General features: G+C 35.4%; 1 protein-coding gene across 9 annotated transcripts in view; it reads right to left on the bottom strand.

Moving 5' to 3' along the window:
* Positions 1-20,000, bottom strand: part of FOXP2 (forkhead box P2) — a 531,560-nt gene that overhangs the window by 5,032 nt on the left and 506,528 nt on the right. For all 9 annotated transcript variants that reach the window (XM_082846483.1, XM_082846480.1, XM_082846485.1 and 6 more), the window contains one exon: positions 19,522-19,685. In XM_082846483.1, the coding sequence (XP_082702609.1) occupies positions 19,522-19,685 (164 nt within the window). The remainder of the gene's footprint in view (positions 1-19,521; positions 19,686-20,000) is intronic.

Raw genomic sequence — 20,000 nt, 5'->3', positions numbered from 1 at the left:
GATCATTTTAAAAACAAAACCAATGATTCTGATTGAAAAAAATTTAGCAATTGAACTCAACAATTACTTTGATTAAAGGTTTCATTGAAGTAGCCAATAGTTTGAGTAAAATGATGAACCAACTAGTTGTTATGGTATCACGCAGACATACCCAGAATTTTAAACATTTATTAAATCTAATGTTAATATTCCCAAAGTACCCTATAAAATATACAAGTGAAATCTTCTAGTAAGATTACTTGTGAAAGTTCATATTCATTTAATGACTTTTATGAAAAAATGATGTTTTGATTTAATAATCATTATAAGTTGAATTTATAATTTTAGATTTTCCAGGTTCAAGCTGGGATTCAGAACATTTTACTGAATGTCAAACTCTTAAGTACTGGAAATGATTAGAATAAACTCCTAAGGTTAATATAATAGCATCTTTTTTTAACTAGGTCTCATAAATGACCTATGAATATTCAAAACTTTCAAGCTTAAATAGATGAATATTTCTAAACAGATATTAAATAGTTGGCAAGACATACGCAGATATCTATGGGATTAACCTCAAGTCAATTAACATTATTCTGAGCATCTAATAATTTTAGCTAAAGATCTGACTTCTTTTGTAGTTGGTTTGTCTTAATGTTCTCAAGGCTCTGAGAAGACCTAGGAGGTCTCCCTAGTCTGACTCTCTTTCCTAATCCCCTGTTCCACTTCCACTGTCCCCTCAGCTGGAGCTGGGTGTCTGAGTATCTGATTCATTTGTGTTTTACATTTCTGGGTTGGATTTTTATTTGAATAAAGAACCTGTGGAAGAGTCTCAAGTTCCAGATAAAGACGAATAACAAATGGGATGTCCTTCTAAAATACAAACACATAGAATTCTTGTTTAAAGGATCACTATAGAGGCATGTTCCATTACCTTCTCAGAGAATTTTAATACACAAGGAATTTGTTTCATTATGTCATTGCCTAATCAAAAATCTATCTGAACTGAGACACAGGGGAATGAGACAGGATTGAGCCAAAACTCTTCAGCCATTCTCCACAGTTAGGCTGCAACCTCCCTGTGTACAACAGTAGTTCTGAATAATAACTTCTACTCCCGACTCAAAACATCACCCTTAAAATATCATGTTCAATTCCTACTCCAAGTCATTTTTTCACGCTGACTTGGTCTGCGCTTTCCTCTTCAACTCACTGTGTGTGCACAGAACCTGGCATTCCCTTCCTCACTGTGTTCTACCTATGCACATCCTGTCTACCATATAAGGACCAAGTTATATCTTATCTACTTCTAAAGAGTTTGTTTGACCTGTCTGGCTTTCACTGACCTCCTACTTCAACCCTCCAAAGCATTTTTTTTTTTTTTTGGATCATTCTGTTACCCCAAACTATAGAATCTTGGAATCCTAACACTGTATCAAACATAATTTTATCCAATGCTCCTGTTTTACAGATGAAAAAATTAGTAACTTTCCAAGAGCTATGATACATACAGGCAGAGCCAGGACTAGTATACAACTGGCCTCTGGAATCTTTCTTGGAACCTGGTTATTCTTGCTCTCTCACGTTGCCTTTATCACATGTACTGTACTGAACTCTTTCTGGCGGTGGCTGTACTGTGTCCTGCCTACTAGACTAGGAACTTCACAGATCAAGAGAGCTGCATCCACAGCAAGCACCTAGTAAATATGTGTTAACCGAATAAACGATGTCCCATCAAGGCATTAAGAGTTTCATTGGTATCAACTATAAAAGAGAAAATTTCTCTCTGGAATTAAGTGTTCTTAGAATCCTTTCACTCAGAATTAGTTTGTGAACAAGGTATCAGACCTGAGAAAGATGTAAATGAAATTTTCCCTTAAGGCTACAGTGTTAGGCTGCTCATTTACTAAAATAAACTAAAACCAGAGCCAATAATTATGAATGCTCAGTTCTTAAAAATATCCGATTGCCACCAATACAATGTCTAAAAAAGAAATAAAATGTAGCAAGAGAAGTTTAAGCATCCCAGGGAACAAAATTGCTTGAAAGTTATAGTACCTATGCCTATACATTGGTGGAATCCTTTGCAATAAAAATACAATTCTATCATGATTATCTCCACTTATATTAGGTTTCTCACTTTTGGATCTCAGAGAGCTCCATGTTTTCACATGTCCTGTATGCCAATTCAAAGGAAATGAAACCCAAGGAAACCACATGCCTTTGGTGGGTTGTAGAATGAATCGGAAATTAGTCTCTTCTGCAGCCATCAGCAGTATCTCTCCCTTCTTCCTCCCATTATAGGATATGAGGGTCATTTAATTTATCTCTGGAAAAAAAGGGGCTATCTCTGTAGTGTTCATTTTTCCAAATTCTTCAGGATACCATGTGTTACACTATTATAGGATAATTAGATTTTCTCCCAGGAAAAATGCTCCCCTTCACCAAAGAAATTCCTCTGACAATTCAAATAAAATAAAGGAAACCCTTTAAAGTAACTCCCTGTCTATGCAGTGCTCACCAATTCCTCCTTACATATCCTCTTCTCCAGTTGAATCATATAAAGGTTCTTAATTAACAGGGTATAATTTAATACAATAATTTTTATGTATTTAGTATTTTGATTAACTTATTAGTGTAGCATAAAGTAATCTTGAATAATTTAGGCACCTCATTTATAACCTTTAGTCATGCAGCAGTGGATACGTGGTTAATACTATAGTGTTCAAGAATTCAGTGAGCTTTGAGGATAAAATGCTTGGGTTTAAACACTGGCTCCTTTACTTCCTAGCTGTGTGACCTTGGGGAAGTTACTTAATGTCTCTGTGCCTCTGTTTCTTTATTCATAAGGCAGAGATAATAAAGTACCTACTTTACATAGTAGTTATGAGGAGTAAATGATTTTTCATGTATGCAAAACACTTGGAACAGTGACTCGCTCATAAGTGATCAGTGTTAGATACACTCATGATATAATTACAACCTTAAATCCTTTTTTGGAAGAAGTTATAGTATAAGTACATGGATTGCTTTTTAAACAACGTATGAACTTAATTAGCTCTAAAAACATTTTAGCCCTTCTACAAATTAAGACTTTTATTACTATATCAGAAAAGTCATAAAACAAAGATATAAGTGCCCCACATACCAAATGCCAGGCATTAGGGCTTAAAGTAATGACTAGCTACATTTCCTTAAAAGTACATTTAAGGTATAAAAGGGACAAAATAACACAACATAGTACTATAATTATTCCAAAGAATTATTTACTAACACATTCCTGAACACTACGGCACTAAGCCAAAATCTCAGGTCCTGTCTCTGACCATTTTTAGATCAACAGAGGAAAGTAAACTTCAAAGTAGAAAGACCATCGTTGAAATGTTTGGTAGGCAGAGCCCCCGCACTTACACTCCTCAGCCATCCCATCCCAGGCCTCATCATAACTTGTCAGTGAAATCATTAACATACATGCATTGAATGGTCCAGGCCTGCATCACATGTGCTATGTACACTGAAGTTTATAAAGTCTGATAATACATATTCAGCTGGAGAAACCTTAAATAGATGAACTCAAAGTTGACTAAAATATGGAAATTTTAAGAGACATAGCAATATATATAAGCCTGAGAGACAATAAATTTTCTGCCGAAAGTTCTTTTATGCTGTGGGTTGAGTCAAGTCGCCTGTGTCCATAATGGCATAAAGAGCATCAATCTCACTTTGACAGGAAAAGCCAATAACATTATCATTATCTCCTATTGCCAATGATTAATTTAACGCGTTTATTGCGCACCCTCTAGATATAAGGCACTGTGGAGGCATTTAAACATCTATCAAAGAAGTTGCAGCCTGGTATGGGAGAAATATGTACTCAAATATGTACACAATTGCCAGCCATAAGTGTCCTAAGAGGAATAGCAATTAAGTGATACTGGAGGGGTTAACAGCTGGGAGAGATTATTTGCCTCTAAGCAGAATCCCAAAGCATCTGTACTCCTACTGGAATTCATTAAAGACAGTAAAGGAAGAACAAGTTCAGATGGACAGACGAGAGAAATTCTTGACTATCTATCCTGGTGATAAAACTCTTTCTGGGTTTGAAGAAGATATACTGTGGATGGTTTGGATATTCCTCATGCCATTTTTCCTCCCTGATTTGAAATTTATGCACGACTCCTTTCAGTTTCGATTTGAGGTGTCTTACAGATTAAGCTGCAGTCCTTAATAGAGCCCTTAATAATAAGTAAAGTAGGAGCTACTTTGAGCAAATAGAATGAAACTATTGAAACTGAGGACTTAGGTTTTTTTTTTCTTAACTTATGAACAAAAAGAAAAAAAAAAACTAGTGGAATAATTGATTTCTTATTGTCTCATCTGTGAGATCTTGAATAAAGGACAATAAATAGACTTATTTGTAACGTATCTTAAGGCAGGAGTCTACGAAGTCTGGATTGGGTGATCTATCCAGCACTTCATTTGTTTACTGGGCACCTAATACATACCAAGCATCGAGGTTATCACAGAAGAGTACAAACTTCTGGCATAGAAAGGCAGAGACAGCAGGTAGACATATTTACCTTGACAGTCACTTTAGTAGTTCTTCTAAACCTGATGAAATATGTCCTATTCCTTTAAGTGGATTTGGAAGTAACTTCATCTTTGATTTTAAAGCAAATTATCCATTTGGTAGATAATGAGTATTCATTTAAACGAGAATCCAGGAATTAATTGTGAACAGTTTAAAAATTGTTCTGTCAATGAAACACAAGATTTCCAATTCAACTATTCCAAGCCCACTACCTATTATTTACTACAGAAAAGCAGTGATTTAAATTTCTTGCTTGAAGAAGGAATAGCCAACCTCCTAATTTGATGTAATTTACACTTAGGAGAATTAGAAAGCTATTTGGAACTTCTTTAGATAGTTAGAGGGAAAGTATTCAGTGGTGGAGAGACATAAAGTCTGTTAATACTTCCTGACAGAAAGGTTGAAAGTCAGTAGCTGAAATGGAAATACTTCTACGAGGATAAACATTACTTCTTGCTAGAAGTGAAAATATCAATTCAATAAGCATTATTTGCAAACTACTGGTCTAGGGGCTGATACAGAAAATGGTTCCTGTTCTCATACGGTTATTAGTCTAATAGAGGAAGTAAGACATACACACAAGTAACTTCGATGCCAAGCAGAATGTGATCTATACCATAACAGACAAAGTGTTATGAAAGATGGGAGAGAAATTCTGGCAATGCATTCAGTCAATGATCTATGACGGAGGAAGTTGTCACTTCACGTAGGCTTTGAAATATATGAAAATGTTCATTACGCAGAGTTGAGGAAAAGGGCATTCTGAGTGGAAATGGGAAAAATAGAGAATTTTATATGTGTTGTAGGAACGCTGAGAGTGTGTAGAGGCCATGGGGAAAGGAGGGTTGGTGATAAAGAAATATGTTATAAAGCAGAACAAGGTCAGATGGTGAAGTGCCCTTGAGTTGCATTTATGGAGTTTAAAATTTATTCTCTGCCAGCTGAAGGGCTATCGATGGTTTTTGAGCATGGCAGTGACAAGATAGAAGAGTTTTAGGAGGATTAATTTGCAAAGCGTAGATGGAACATAGGCCACTGGAAGTAAGGTAACCAGCTAGTTTACTAAAACAGTGTAATAAGGTCATGATGGCCAGGAATAAGGTAGCAGGATTAGAAACGTGGAGAGAAGTGAAGAATTAAGGGTATTGGTTGTGGACTAAAAAGTTTTGTATATACTGCTTTTAAATTTATATGCATGTGAAATAGTTCCCTTCTACACTCTACCAAGAAGATAGAAGAGCCTAAATCTCTGTCAAAAATTCTAAAAGTTAAAATAGATGATGACTCTTCAAAACTCATTCAATTCTGATGAATCTTTATATCTGTCATTTTAATCGCTCGAGGAAGAGGCGAAGCAGATCCTGGAATGCTTGGATATCAGAAAGTAGAAGATGGGAAGATTTTGAAACAAATTTCTCTACAGTCCTCATTGTGATTAAGTTGCTAGCAGAAGCAATGGCCACGTTTATAAAGGCTGCTGATACTTGATCTCTGGAAATTTTGTTTTTAATTTTCAGTCTGAGTTCTTAAGTCATCTTAATATTTTAAACTGAATATTGAGGGAAAATGGCATAAAAAAAGTGTGGACACTTTTTCAAGTGAAAAAATACAGTATACCCAGGGATGAGTAGCAAAGAAGAAAAGGGTAAGTCTTTTTAAAAGTAGGTAACATATACCCTTGGGGGTCTTGCTAAGGATCTCCAAATAATTGGTGAATTTTCAATGCCCCTACCCTATCATCAGCTTGGAGATTAATGAACTCTAAGCTATGGTTCCCAAATTCCTATCCAGTCTCATCCTACAGGTATTCCTCTCTAGGTAGATTGTCCATGCCAAGACAAAAGAATGATCTATTCTCTGAATGAGACTCATGCTTTATATCTTAGTCACCTTTGCTCATACACTCAAATCCTTTGTATCTATCTTCTCTTTCCTCAGCTCTGCTTAATGTAGGTTGAAAAGATTGAGATTGCTATTTCTGTAAGCAAAAAAGAACCCAGTCAAATATCAATAATTTCATAAAGTTCAACCTAAAAATTGATTTCATGTTAAGCATAACTCAAAGCTATCTCCTCCATGAAGACTTTCATGATTCTTCATGTGCATGTGTACACTTAATTTGCAATTTGGTTATAACTCTCTTCCTCCCTTTACTTGGACTCTCTCCTTATCTTTGTACATATCCATCCCTCGATTAGAATTCTACCTCTTTGTAGATAACAGATCACCTGCCAGTTTCCAACAGACTATGTCGCACATAATAGGTGCTCAAGAAATGTTTATTCAACTTAAATGAATGAAACATCGCTGCTCCATTCAACCTGCCAAGCCTCTACCAGAAGGAAATGCGAAGTAGCAGTTGGATTTTATGCTCTAGTTTAATTGCTCAGTGTTACAGCCCACCCTCATAATGGCATATACCAAAAACACAAAGAGAGGACTAGCTACATTACTAGACTGATCTGTTGCCTAAAGAAATGTGTTGCTCCTTTAGTTGTGAAATTTATAAGTACCCAAGGTATCAATGAAAGGCAGAAGAAATGTTATTGTTGCCAACATCCTACAGCAGAGTCAAATTATAATGGAAAACTTTACCTTTTTTGATTGTGATCACACTGTATATTCTCTAGAGAAATGTAAATTGTCTTCATTTTCTCCTTAATTAAGACTAAGTAAAAGATCCTATAAACTGTTCCTATTTTTTCTTTAAAATAAGGAAGTACTATGAATAAAGTTCTCTGAAACTGAGATGTTCAAAACATGTTTAAGTCAATAGATGTTAGACTACAGAATCACAATGGTGTTTCTTTATTTAGATATCATCAAGAGAATAGATCATTCTTTTGCCTTGGCATGGGCAATCTGCCTAGAGAGGAATACCTGTAGGATGAGACTGGACAGGAATTTGGGAGCAATAGCTTAGAGTTATACAGTGTCATCATTTATGAGTAATTCAGTGGCACCATGTAAATTTGATTGGGCCCTTCATAAATACAATATTTTTTAATACTAATGATAAAAATTTTAAGTCTTAAATGTTATGATAGATGCCAACAAATGCTGTGAAGAAAAACTTACAATTAATGGCTCATCTCTACAATATGGGCGATTTCAGGCAATGTAAAGGTAATTTAATCAAACATTTACAAGTCAAGACTAAAGGTAAGCCTAGGTAAAATTGTTTTTATGTGGTTTACTCATTTTAGGAGACCCCCTTATATCTTTCTTCAGATAACCCTAGTTGTTTGAGAGAAAGTTAAATACATTAAATAACATATACTTATTGAAAACGAGTAATAAACATGATACATGAGATATGATACGTGATACATCTTAAAAATCCTATAAGAATAATTGCCCTAGCATACCTGAAGGATATAACATGTTTCTATCAGTAACTGCGGATCATTAATATAAAAAACGTTACTCCCCAGGTAACAGTCAAAAACCTATCCTCAGAAATAGCATTAAGGTCTTCATGCTTCAGTTTTACTATGGAAAATAATTTTATTTGGCCCAATATAGCAATCTTTATCCAGTAAAATGAATTTATATATACAGTACACTGAGAAACATATTGAACGTACTGAAACATGTGTAGACCTTAAACCACGCATCTATTTCCTACTCAATACTGATTTATTAAAGTTCTTGACTTTTAAGTTTCTTGATACTTCTACTTAATTTAGTTTGTATACCTTTAACCTACATGGGATACATTGATTAACTCTAAAAGAAAATGTCTACAATCATACAAATTCTTCTTTATCTCATATATTGTTATATCTTAACTGTTGATTAATGACATTACAAAATATCAGAATAGACTGAGTATTGCTATAGGCTAAGGCTGTCCATTGATTTGCATAGGTTTTGACTCACAAAATAGCATCAAAATTTTTTTAATTAAAAGCAAATACTTAGAGAAGATGAGACTTCCTTTTAACTGTCTACAATGTCTATTTAGTACTTGGCACAAAGCCGTTGAATGAATAATGATAACTACTATAAGCATTTAAAAATCAAAGTGTATGATTAGCACTTTGTAATTTCATATGTGTTTGAATACATTTTTATTCAATTAGTTCAAATTTGCCAATGGCAAAACCTTCATGCTTACCACGTAAGTATCATTGTTTTGGAGATGTAAAATGGATTCCAAAATACAAACACAGACTCCTTTATTAAAATGGAAGATTTAGTTTCATGAGGCTCAGTTTTTGGTTTTGTTTGTTATTTTTGAGTAGCTATCCTGGAAGCTATAACCACATCAAATAAAACATTTTTTTTTTTTTTTTTTTTTTGCGGTACGCGGGCCTCTCACTGTTGCGGCCTCTCCCGTTGCGGAGCACAGGCTCCGGACGCGCAGGCCCAGCGGCCGTGGCTCACAGGCCCAGCCACTCCGCGGCATGTGGGATCTTCCCGGACTGGGGCACGAACCCGTGTCCCCTGCGTCGGCAGGCGGACTCTCAACCACTGCGCCACCGGGGAAGCCCAAATAAAACATTTTTAAAAAGTCATTTTTTTTCCAAAGAAGTTTCACAGGGAAACTGGTAAAATAATTGATGCTCACTCAGAAAGCATATGAAAAATGGAGATTGTGGAAATTCAATTTTACTCATTTCCTTCTAGTATATGTATAAGGAAGTGATATAATTATATTTGGAATTTAATGGTAAATTTATAAAAACTGCAAGTTTAGGTATCTCCATTTGTACAAAGTCAGGTTGAAATGAGAAACAATTCACATTTCTTAAATTAAACATTTGCAACTTTTAGAGTAATATTTTATTTAGGAAGTATTTTAGTTTAACATATCACAGAAATAACCTAAAAAATGAAACTAAAGTTTTAAATGGAAAAGTTTACTTTTAAAAGAAAACATTTTGCAAGTACTTTCTAAACTGAGAAGTGATCTTAGGCTAATGTGAGTAATTAAACAACTGAAGTTATTTATGCAGTCATTAAGAAATTATTTAATTAATCCTATTTATGATTTTATTCTTTTGAAATGATAACTCTGACTTCTTTCACTATAATCTAGATTTTTATATTCCAAATTTAAGCGCACATTAGAGAAATATCTAATTCTCATGTACAGAAGTGAATAAGGTCATATAATTAGAAACAACTAGAAATGATAAATTAGCTCTTATTTTATCAATTAAGAAATTATAAAACAGATCTTTACTACTATGATTCAATATTTTTCCAATTTTATTGTTTTTCAAGACTGTTTTCTCTCTTGTAAATTAACATTTACCACAGACATTCTTATGTTGAATGAACTGAACTTCCTTTTGATTTGGATGAGTTTGCACATAGTTGCCATGAGGACAGTACCCAGAACCATTATTCCAGTTCAGTAGATAAAAATCCTACTTATTTCTGGTTGAAAAGGAAAATATTCCTCCTCTCAGAAATGTACAACCATTAAAAGAGGATAGAAAAATTGGAGTGATGCTTCCTCATGCCATATATACCTTGTTTAGTTTACCTTACTCAGAATGTAATTAGAAAATGCCCTGCGAAGTTTCTCATACCTTTTCACTGTGGCTAAGGAAAACAGCCAAATAAATTTTAATTTTTCATCTTGAAGTCAGAATACAACTTTACTACTAATATATTTAATAAATCTTGTAACTCCCATATTCTACTTTCTAGAAAATGCAGCCATTTAAGTGTTTGATTGCAAAGGAATATTATATTCTGATAATTGTAACAACATTTTCTCTTCTAAGCGACACACTGCCATTCTTAAGAATGCAGTTTATAATTCTACGCTACATCCCAAAAGATCTGACCCCAAGGCAGAGTTCCAAAGTTCTATTTAAAGTCAACGGAAGTTCTAAGAAATATGACAAAAAGGTGGATTAAGGCTAATGAAACCTAATTTTATAAATCGCATGCATATATATATATAAATGTATATGAAATTTCTCTAAGATTTCTTGTCCTTACCTTCAACATTACATTATAATTTATTCAAATTTATACAACATTGTTTAAAGAAACTGGATTTTACATGATTTGGAGGCTCACTCCCAAATGATTTCACATAGTTTTGCTGTAGTGCCGATTATAAAAAGCACAATTAAATTCTTCAAGATTTACCATTTGATTTATAAAAGTAATAGATGCGATCAGAACAGCTGTAATAAAATGAAAATATAAATGTAATTACTTTGATCATTGAGGAGTACAAATATACTGTGCTCAATCTCAGAATCAAACAGTTGCCCATTGAGATACAATTGGTACCATTCCATTTTGTGTCTCATAAATGGTAGCTTTCAATAAACATTCAGGTATAGATCTAAGGACTTTTATATTTCTAATCTATTGGTCAGAGAAATAAAAGAAAATCTCAATTACATCTTGACATTTGGCCATTAAGTCAGCTTTGCTGCTGCTCCAAAACTCCTTTGAACCATTCATCCAAAAATCGTTTTTACCTTGTTCCTTGGACCAAGTTTCAGTCAGAAATGTCAGGATGGGCATGTGGCACACAAAGTATATGTTCCTGTTTCTCTCTAATTTCTCATTGATAATTAGGGTTCTGATTCCTTGAAGATCAGGACCTCAAAGTCCTATAGTTGGGCTACAGTATGGCTCTGGGCAGCCCTCGCTGACATGGCTCACCCATCTTTTCTGGACTGTTGTCTGTTTCCTTTGCCAAGCTGCCCTGATGGGATGCTGCCCATTCACTGCCCGCTCCTGGTGAAGCTGTTTCTTGGATATCTTGACAGAGACGGCTCTTCACCAGGATTACATATGGTTCGTGTCATTAGGTCTATCTAATCTGTGAGACTGGCTGCTCTGCTGGAGTTATTCCCTTGCTCAAATTAAACCATAAGACTGACTCAATGTTCAGTTTCCTCCTGAACTGTGCTTAGCTATGCTGTTAGTTCTTAGCACGAGAATGGAATAGGGAGTAGAAACAATATCTTTTATTCTAAATCTAGTAGATTATGTCTTTCTCTGACCTGCTAATTAACAAAAGGGACCTGAGATTTAGTGTTGCAAATGGTAAATTTATCGAGAGTTAGATAACATTATGTGACCAATGATTACTTCTGCTCCTGCCTTTTAAATGTCTTGCTGATGTTATACCATTTTCAGTGCTCAAAGACTAAGATAATGTTGAGCAAACTGAAGAATGTCAGTTTCCACTAGTTATGTGAAATTATTTGGTCATCTGTTGCTTATATAAATTGTTTAATTCTATCCTAATGATAGAAACTACTTATGGAATGTAGGAACCCTGAGATCAAGTTTTAAACTGTGTTTATTGGTGTCAAAGTTTTAAAATACATTGTTGTACTTATTTGAAAGGTCAATTTAAAATTCTCCCAAAGTAGTCAAAATGAATATAATTTTAACACATATTAAAATATAATTTCTTACGTAAAGTATCTTCACATTAAGTAATATTCTGAAGTGATCGTCAACTTTACATAATAAATATCTTTAGTCATAAAATACCCATATCACCTAATAGACATCCACTTCCCTAAGCCCTATGTCAAGAGCTGAAGTTAAAATACCATATGGGTATACATGGTACTATGGTATTTTCTCCTGGTACTAGAAGGAAAAGATACTGAATAACAATATTCATTTTTAAACAATTCAGTCAATTACTTTTTGACCCTCTAAGGCTCAAATAGTGTTAGTGCAAAGGAAGATGTACCTTCTAACAGAGTATCTTCTTTAGATATAAAACAGAAGCAGTAGGCTACAATACTGTCACCTAAAAGTTTTCTGACACCCTTTGCCTAAATTGCGGGCATTCATAACAGAAAACTTAAATACCATCTGTATAGTTCTATAAAAATCCTTTAAAACCCTACAGGAACCCACAAATTTCCACTATTGGCACGGTGGGGATACAGCACTTTTTAGCTGAAGGCACTGTATCTCTGGGAGGATCTTTTTTATTAGGAGGAACTAGAATGAGCTGTAAGTGCCACATACGGGGACTGGAATAATGTAAAAAAGAACAGCGGCTACTGAGCCATACTTGTAGCACTTAAAAAAAAAAGATGAGATAATAAAGAGCTGGCATAGTCATAAGTTCTGTACCATCACTTTGGAAAGAGATCTCAAAGCTAACTAGCAAAGTTAATAAAAAAGTTTAGAGGTTAAATAAAAATAGAATTAAATCAGAATAAAATTATGAGGCCCAGAAATGTTAGGAAAAAAAAATTAAAGATAAATGAAAAATTGTGAATTAAAAAATCTGTGAAGACATGTAAAGCAAAAGTATGCTTTTATGTTTAGAGCTCTTCTTAATGCAACTTAACGATCCAGAATATCAGCAAAAAATAGTGCAGGCTTAACAGGCATGAAAACAATGAGCATTCCACTTGTTTAAGTTGTCAGCCACTTTCAACTGCTTTCCTCTGATATACAGAGCCACTCCAATTTCAAATGCCTTTGTCCACAGAAAGATCTAAGATCTGTGGGGATTTTATATAAAATATCACCAACCAAAGGTGTAGGGTCTGCAAATTCTACATGTGCCTACAAACAGCAATTTAAATTTTAAGGCAGCCACAGAGAATAGAAGGAAGAAAGGTAATATTATATACTTGAACATTTTCATTGTTTCATGACACTTCACAATTTCTATTAGATTTTCAATACTGTTGCACAAAATGGGCATCTAGCAGTCCCTTTTAGCTGTCTTTGGTTGCAAAGTATTATTGCTAGGAGAGGCTGAAGTTTATCATTGGAGTGGTATAACGAACTGAGGTTCTCAAGAAGCAGAGGATGTGGTAAGGATGACTGACTGGGACATGCAATGCATAGAAAGTTCTGGGGCGTGTAGAATGTGCATTCAACATGTTAATAAAAAAGATTAATGTGATCTCCATTGTAGTCCTGGAATAACACTACACTACTCCTTTTGTGCGATGCCGCAGACCTTGATTTCCTTACCCTAAAGTTTTGGCTTCGAAGAACACAACAAATATATTTTCTAGTCTTACATGAGCCATATTAACATTCTGATTCTATACAGAAGTTCATTAACTTGCAAACTTCAAACATTTGCTTTAATAAGAGGCAGAAAAAATAATCACCTGCAACTAATATAGAATATTAGCAAGTAGAACTTTGAAATGGCACGGAGGCTAAGAGGATTCAGGAATGACACGTAAGAAATGATCTGAAAACTCAACAGTAGGAGACTCTAATAATCAGAAAGGGGAACGGCATGACAATGGAAGGCTTTGTGCGTGGAGCCCTCCATACAAAACCAGCTCAGGAAGAACATTCGTTTTGATCTCTAGAAACAAAATTTGAAAATATAAAAATGGGAACCTCATTTAACATTTTCATAAGAGAAAGAAAAGGCAAACCTGAGCCAACTTACTGAGAGTGAGGAGAAACAACTGCTTAATAAAAAAGAAACAACTGATTTGAACTAAATATGGCGGGTACATCATTAAATTTCTCTTTTGCCTCAGGTTTGGAAGGAGACAGGAAATGGATTGATTGTACCAGTGTGAGTTCACCTTCCAGGTCTTCTCCAAACGTTTTCTTCTCTTTTCATTCATTTAAGTCTAACACATGGGAGAAGAAATTAAGTTCAAATTATTTCCACCTGAACATAGCATCAATCCTAACTCTTCAGGTAGTTTTTATGAGAGGCAAACACCGGTATAAAATAGGAATCTAAAGTAATTTTATCCATAATCTATAAAACTCTGAAAAGTCAGGTAATCAGGGAATATTGGTGCTGAGGTGCAGAAGGGAAGAGTATTATAAATTGTAACGATACTTAGACTCTTACTGGAAGTATTCTTAACTTTTGTTCGGACCACGATGGGTCTAGATCTCCTACAACAGCAGCAGAAAATAAATTTTAGAAATCTACTTGATCGAAAAGAGTCAAAACAATTTCAAAAAATTATTAGGTAAAATCTGTATTATTCCACCTGACTTTAACCTGTCCTACTTTCTGCTAAAGTCCTCTTGAACATACATCTGATTAATACTGTATTAATCGCAATAATTTTTGTTTTCATTTCACCTTCAACAAGATAAATAAAATTTAACAAGGTCTGGGAGGATAATCACGAATGCGGTGAAGGCCTGTCACTTGCCGTTGACATAACTTTGGACAATTATAAAATACATATTAACTAAATAATTAAAATTAAAAACAAAAGTTCACAAACACACTCTGCCAATATTTAGAAAGATCTCTTAGCTAGCATTCTATTTCATTATCTCTTCTTCTCCCTTCTTCAGAGTTCTAAGAGAATCCTGGATTGTACTTTTGGAGAGATTACCTCATGAAGTCAAACCATTTCTCATTAACTGTCACCTCCCATTTGAGTCTTCATAATCATTATCATATGGTTATTGAGTGCTTACTTTGTATGGTATAATGTGTTAGGGGTTTCATATACTATAATATGTCTAAAACATAATCTTTGTCCTTAAGCGACCTGCCATTAAGCCAGAGATAATTGCAAAATGAGTATGCACATGTGCAAGCACACATGTGCGCGACAACACACACACACACACACACACACACAACTGCCTTAGTTCCAGATAATGATACAAGCAGCCAGCTCTTCAGAAACGTGGAGCAGAATGTAGGTCCTGACTGCAAAATTACTTGGGAAAGCCTCCTGGAAAAATAGGATGAGGCCCTTAAGGAAAGGCAGAAGTTAGGTAAGAGAGGAGAATGAAAAAGGAAAGGGAAGAAAGGCAAAGAGTTAAGGCAAAATAAGCGCACTAATTTGGCAAAAGCCTTCATTCAGGGCACTCTAAGAGTGAAAGCCACAGTGCGGGGAAGTGTTACATATGGAGTGTCAAAATGAAGAATAAGGACGATAATTTGGCCTTTCTTGTTCTCTAAAAACAATTTATAAGAAGCACTAAACCATAGTTATTCTACTCTTCCAAAGCTTCAAAACATCTTTTCTATCAACCTCAGGAATACTTCTTTTACTATACTGGAGTTGAATAAAAAGACTAAACGAAGAAACAGTTTCAGTTTTGTTGTTTCCTGAATCTAAGGACATTTACGTTCTTGGATTCAGCAAGTAGGGTAATACTGAATTCATCCCCGTTTTCCCCCTTGAGCCCATCCTCTTGTGCTCTCTATTTCTCTTCACAGGCTTTTACGGTTGCTATGATTTTTCTTAATTTTCCTCTTTGCCCCCAGCATTCAATCAGTTGCCTTGTTCTGTATTTCTCTTCACAGCACTTCTTGTATGGATTCCTTGCTGTCCACTCACTGTCTTGTACTTAAGTCAGATACTACATCCTGCAAGGACTCATCTTCTGCTTCCAGTCTCTCCCAACTCCAGAATATCCTACCTCACTTGAGTTTCATTCAGGCATGCTTCATTCAGTGCACGTTCAGATTACTCTTCCTAAAGCACATCTCTGGTCATGTGAAACCCAAGCTTATAACATTACTAAGTTCCATACCGATCAAAACAAACACCATGGCTTGACATTTAAAGCATTCAACAGTCTGGTCTCCTTTCATATATTCTACATTCCTGTCAAACCTCATACGCAGTGTTCTCCAGGCAGATATCGTGAGCTCCTGTTCTGGGTTGATATTATTCTATTTGGATTGTTCGTTGCCTCCAACCTCAGATAACATCTTCTTATCTCAAAAATCTCTTATGTCGTTGAGTCTGAGTAAGGTGCTCCCTACCATAAATTCCTGTCTCACATTCTTTCACTTCTTATGGATCTGCTTACTTCATGAATTATAAGAGGAAGTGGGAGGAAAAGCAAAGGGACTGACTCCCGAAGAAAGTAACCATACAGTTATGGAGAGCCTACGAAAAATGTATTAAAATGCAAAATATTTTTGTATTGTTTATGGTCTCCTTTACAGAAATAATGAGGTATTACGAGAGGTAATATAAATCAGTAACTCTGAATACGGCACTATTAGGGACACAGGGAGCAATTATTATATTCCAGGCACTTGTTTTATTTGCAAGAATCCTATGAGGTACATATTATTATGACTTACCTCACTTTCAGCTGAGAAAACTGAGGAAACAAAGAAATCGTACTCAGCTGTTAAGTGCTAAATCTGGAATTGGAACCACCACAGTCTGTCACCAGAGCTCATATACTAATACCAACTAGGCCCCTCTGCCTCTTGCTAACAGTTGCATCAGCTTAACTTCCTCCCTCCCCTCGTTCAACCAATGACAACAATGACAACAAGAACCAGTACCATGATTTCATTTCAGGACACATGACTATGCTACTGAAATGTAAAAAAATTCTTTCACTTCTGCTTAATTTTCAAAAAGTACTTTGAAGTGCATTCAATTATATGCAGACAAATTTTTTTTTTTTTTTTTTTGCGGTACGCGGGCCTCTCACTGTTGTGGCCTCTCCCGTTGCGGAGCACAGGCTCCGGACGCGCAGGCTCAGCGGCCATGGCTCACGGGCCCAGCCGCTCCGCGCCATGTGGGATCTTCCCGGACCGGGGAACGAACCCGCGTCCCCTGCGTCGGCAGGCGGACTCTCAACCACTGCGCCACCAGGGAAGCCCATATGCAGACAAATTTTGACGGAGAGAATTAGATAATATTTTCCTTTGTCTAATAATGTACATAAAATGCCTTTTTAGTCCGAGCATCTTAAAACTCTATAAAGATGAAGATATAGAATACTGAAGTGACATTCCATCAATAATATTTGACATCCAACATACAAAACGTTAATGACCGCAGCAGAAACAGATTCAAAGAGAGAATGTTGACTCAGTATTCTGCAAGATAATTAAACATGATTATAATTTATATAATTTAGGAAAAAACAAGATTTGGTCTTCCTCCAATTTTTGTCTTTTCTGAAATCTATTTCCAATAAGCCGAGGGAAGCTTTCCTTTTATCTCTCTATGGAAAAAACACATAAATATTTTTCACACGCACTAATTCATATAAGCATAAAATGTACGATATATTGACTAAGAACATCTTAGTTTTCTAAGCCCATAGTGGCGCCACATCAGGAATTAAATATGCAATTTTTATATATTGTTTTACACACACTAGTTTTTCTGAGGTATTTTATAATTAAAGTGTAACTAAATAACAAAATGAAAAGATCGAAAATAGCAATTGGCAAACGAAAAATACTAGGAACCTAATAATGCTGTAATTTAGCCCAGTTATGATTTCGGGTTCTAAAACACAATGTTTAATAAACTATCGTATTGAATCATTCATTTTTTATTTCAATATCCTTATCACTGGACACATATGTTTTAAAAACCACCTCCCTACATACCCTCTATATATCGTTCATAACAACCCCTGTATATCATGTAGGAGCGCAAGGAGTTGCATTAATAGCTGAAACACTTTTATTAGGAATACCTTTCATTTCTCTGAAATTGGTCTTTTTTAAAGGGGGAAAAGAGCATCTAACTCTTGTTTGCTCTTTAAAGTTTTATAGTTTTAGCATTTGATACAGGGAGCAAGGATCAGCACACTCAGGAGAATGGCTGAACGTAAAAGGCCTCAAGCTACCCCCTGCATGGCTGAGAGGATAAAGCAGGGATATAGAAACTTCTGTTGGATCGCTCACTTGCCTTGTGTGAGAGCACCGCTACTCTTAGGAGCATATATCCATATGTTCTCTCTACTTCCAGTTTTATCACTTCTTTTGTATTATTTAACACATCTAAAGACACTTCCAAAAGACAAATTTTTCCATTTTGAAAAAGTAATGGTTCGGAACCTGATAAAATATATTAATGTTCACCGTGTGTTTTTCACAAAGGTGATAGAGTAAAAGTGCTATAAAGCAATTAGGCACATGGTCTTAAAGACATTAATATGTCAAATAGAATGAGATGTCTCAAAAATCAACAAAAGTAATATCCGGTGAAAGGTCAAATGGAAATAGGCTGCCAGAAAGACCATATTTCGCTTTCAGGCCTCTGACTAGATATTTAGTACAAAAGTAGGGGAGGAAAATATAAGAATGAGAGGAAGTACTGTTCTTACCTCAATAACCTGAAATTAGAAGTATGTGATGTTTAACTCTCAGAAGTATGGACATTAAGTTAAAACTCATTCTAACAACCGAACGGATTGTTCTGGATTCAGATTCTAACTTTTCCTCCTGAACTCTAAGTTCTAGCAGGGTCCACACTTTTTAGTAAACAAGAAACTGATATGCTTGGCCTATTGAATAAGGCCAGGCATTTTTTCAAGTGTCACACGCATTTCTGAAATCTACAATACATCAATTTTTAATACATCTACTCTCTCAGCTCCATTAAAAAGATGGTAGGGGAAAGATTTTAGAGTAATTAATGATATAGTTAGCTGCTAAATATTAACAGGAATCGTAGTCTTGCATAAAATATAACATATAAACCTTGCCAATACAGACGCACCAGTAATTAAAGTTGAATATGTAATTACACTGATTTATAAGACAGGCAAAAAGTTACACTTTACCAGCTTCTATGTAAACTGTGTCTAACAGTTAAACTTTGCATTTTACGGTTTATAAAAACGGGAAGTATCTTGACTACAGTTCATAAATGGTTTAGAGACCTGTAGTAGTAGTAAAAATTATGACAACTTGTTCCATCATGAATATTCTTACTGGACCATACAAACCAAACTGTGATAATGATCCGTAAGCTGGAGACTCATCTTAGACACCGCTATACTCCCAAGAGGATGTTAGTAGTACTAAGAATTTGTAGAGGACTGCTAGTACAATCATTATAGGATACTGGAGAGAATCTAAAAGGTTTATTAAAAGCCGTTCTGGTACACTTTTTCGTGTCACAAACACGGTGCAGTTTAACTCCATTTAAACTTGTATTTTTTACTTATCCACCATTCAAAACTTCAGAAGACTAGTAAATACTAGAAGCATAGGAATATCGGTTCTTCCCCTTTTGGAGTCTGTTAGCCCCACTTACATGTGCGGCTGAGGTGAGCAGCCCGGGCTGCTGTTCCCATTGCTGTCGATGTGATCCAGGGAACCATTGAGGTCTTCGTGGACAGCCTGCAGCAGGCCGCTGGAGGTGTTATTGATCAGTCCAGGGTTACTTAGCAAAGGTAAACTGCTCTCTGCCAAGGCAGCCTAGTGAAATGAAGAGGGTGTGAGACAACTTTGGAAATGCCCTTCCAAATGCTTTTTAAAACATCTATCTTCTTCTAACGGGTTTCAATTCTGATACAGGTATTTTAGAAGCATTTCAATAAAATGTATGGGAAAGACAAACGTCCCTAACTGACAACCTGTGGCAGCAATACCAAGGAAATTAAGTGTGATGTTCAACTGAAACAATAGTTCTCCCAGCAAACTTTCTCACTCAGGTTTCAGCATCCCACATAATGAAATAGTGTATCCTCACGTATAGCGAAATACCCCAAGATAATACAAGCAGTTGCTCTG

This window comes from Leucopleurus acutus (assembly GCF_964270905.1).
Source record: "Leucopleurus acutus genome assembly, chromosome: 9".
Lineage (NCBI taxonomy): Eukaryota > Metazoa > Chordata > Mammalia > Artiodactyla > Delphinidae > Leucopleurus > Leucopleurus acutus.
This window is presented reverse-complemented; position numbering and strand designations above follow the sequence as displayed.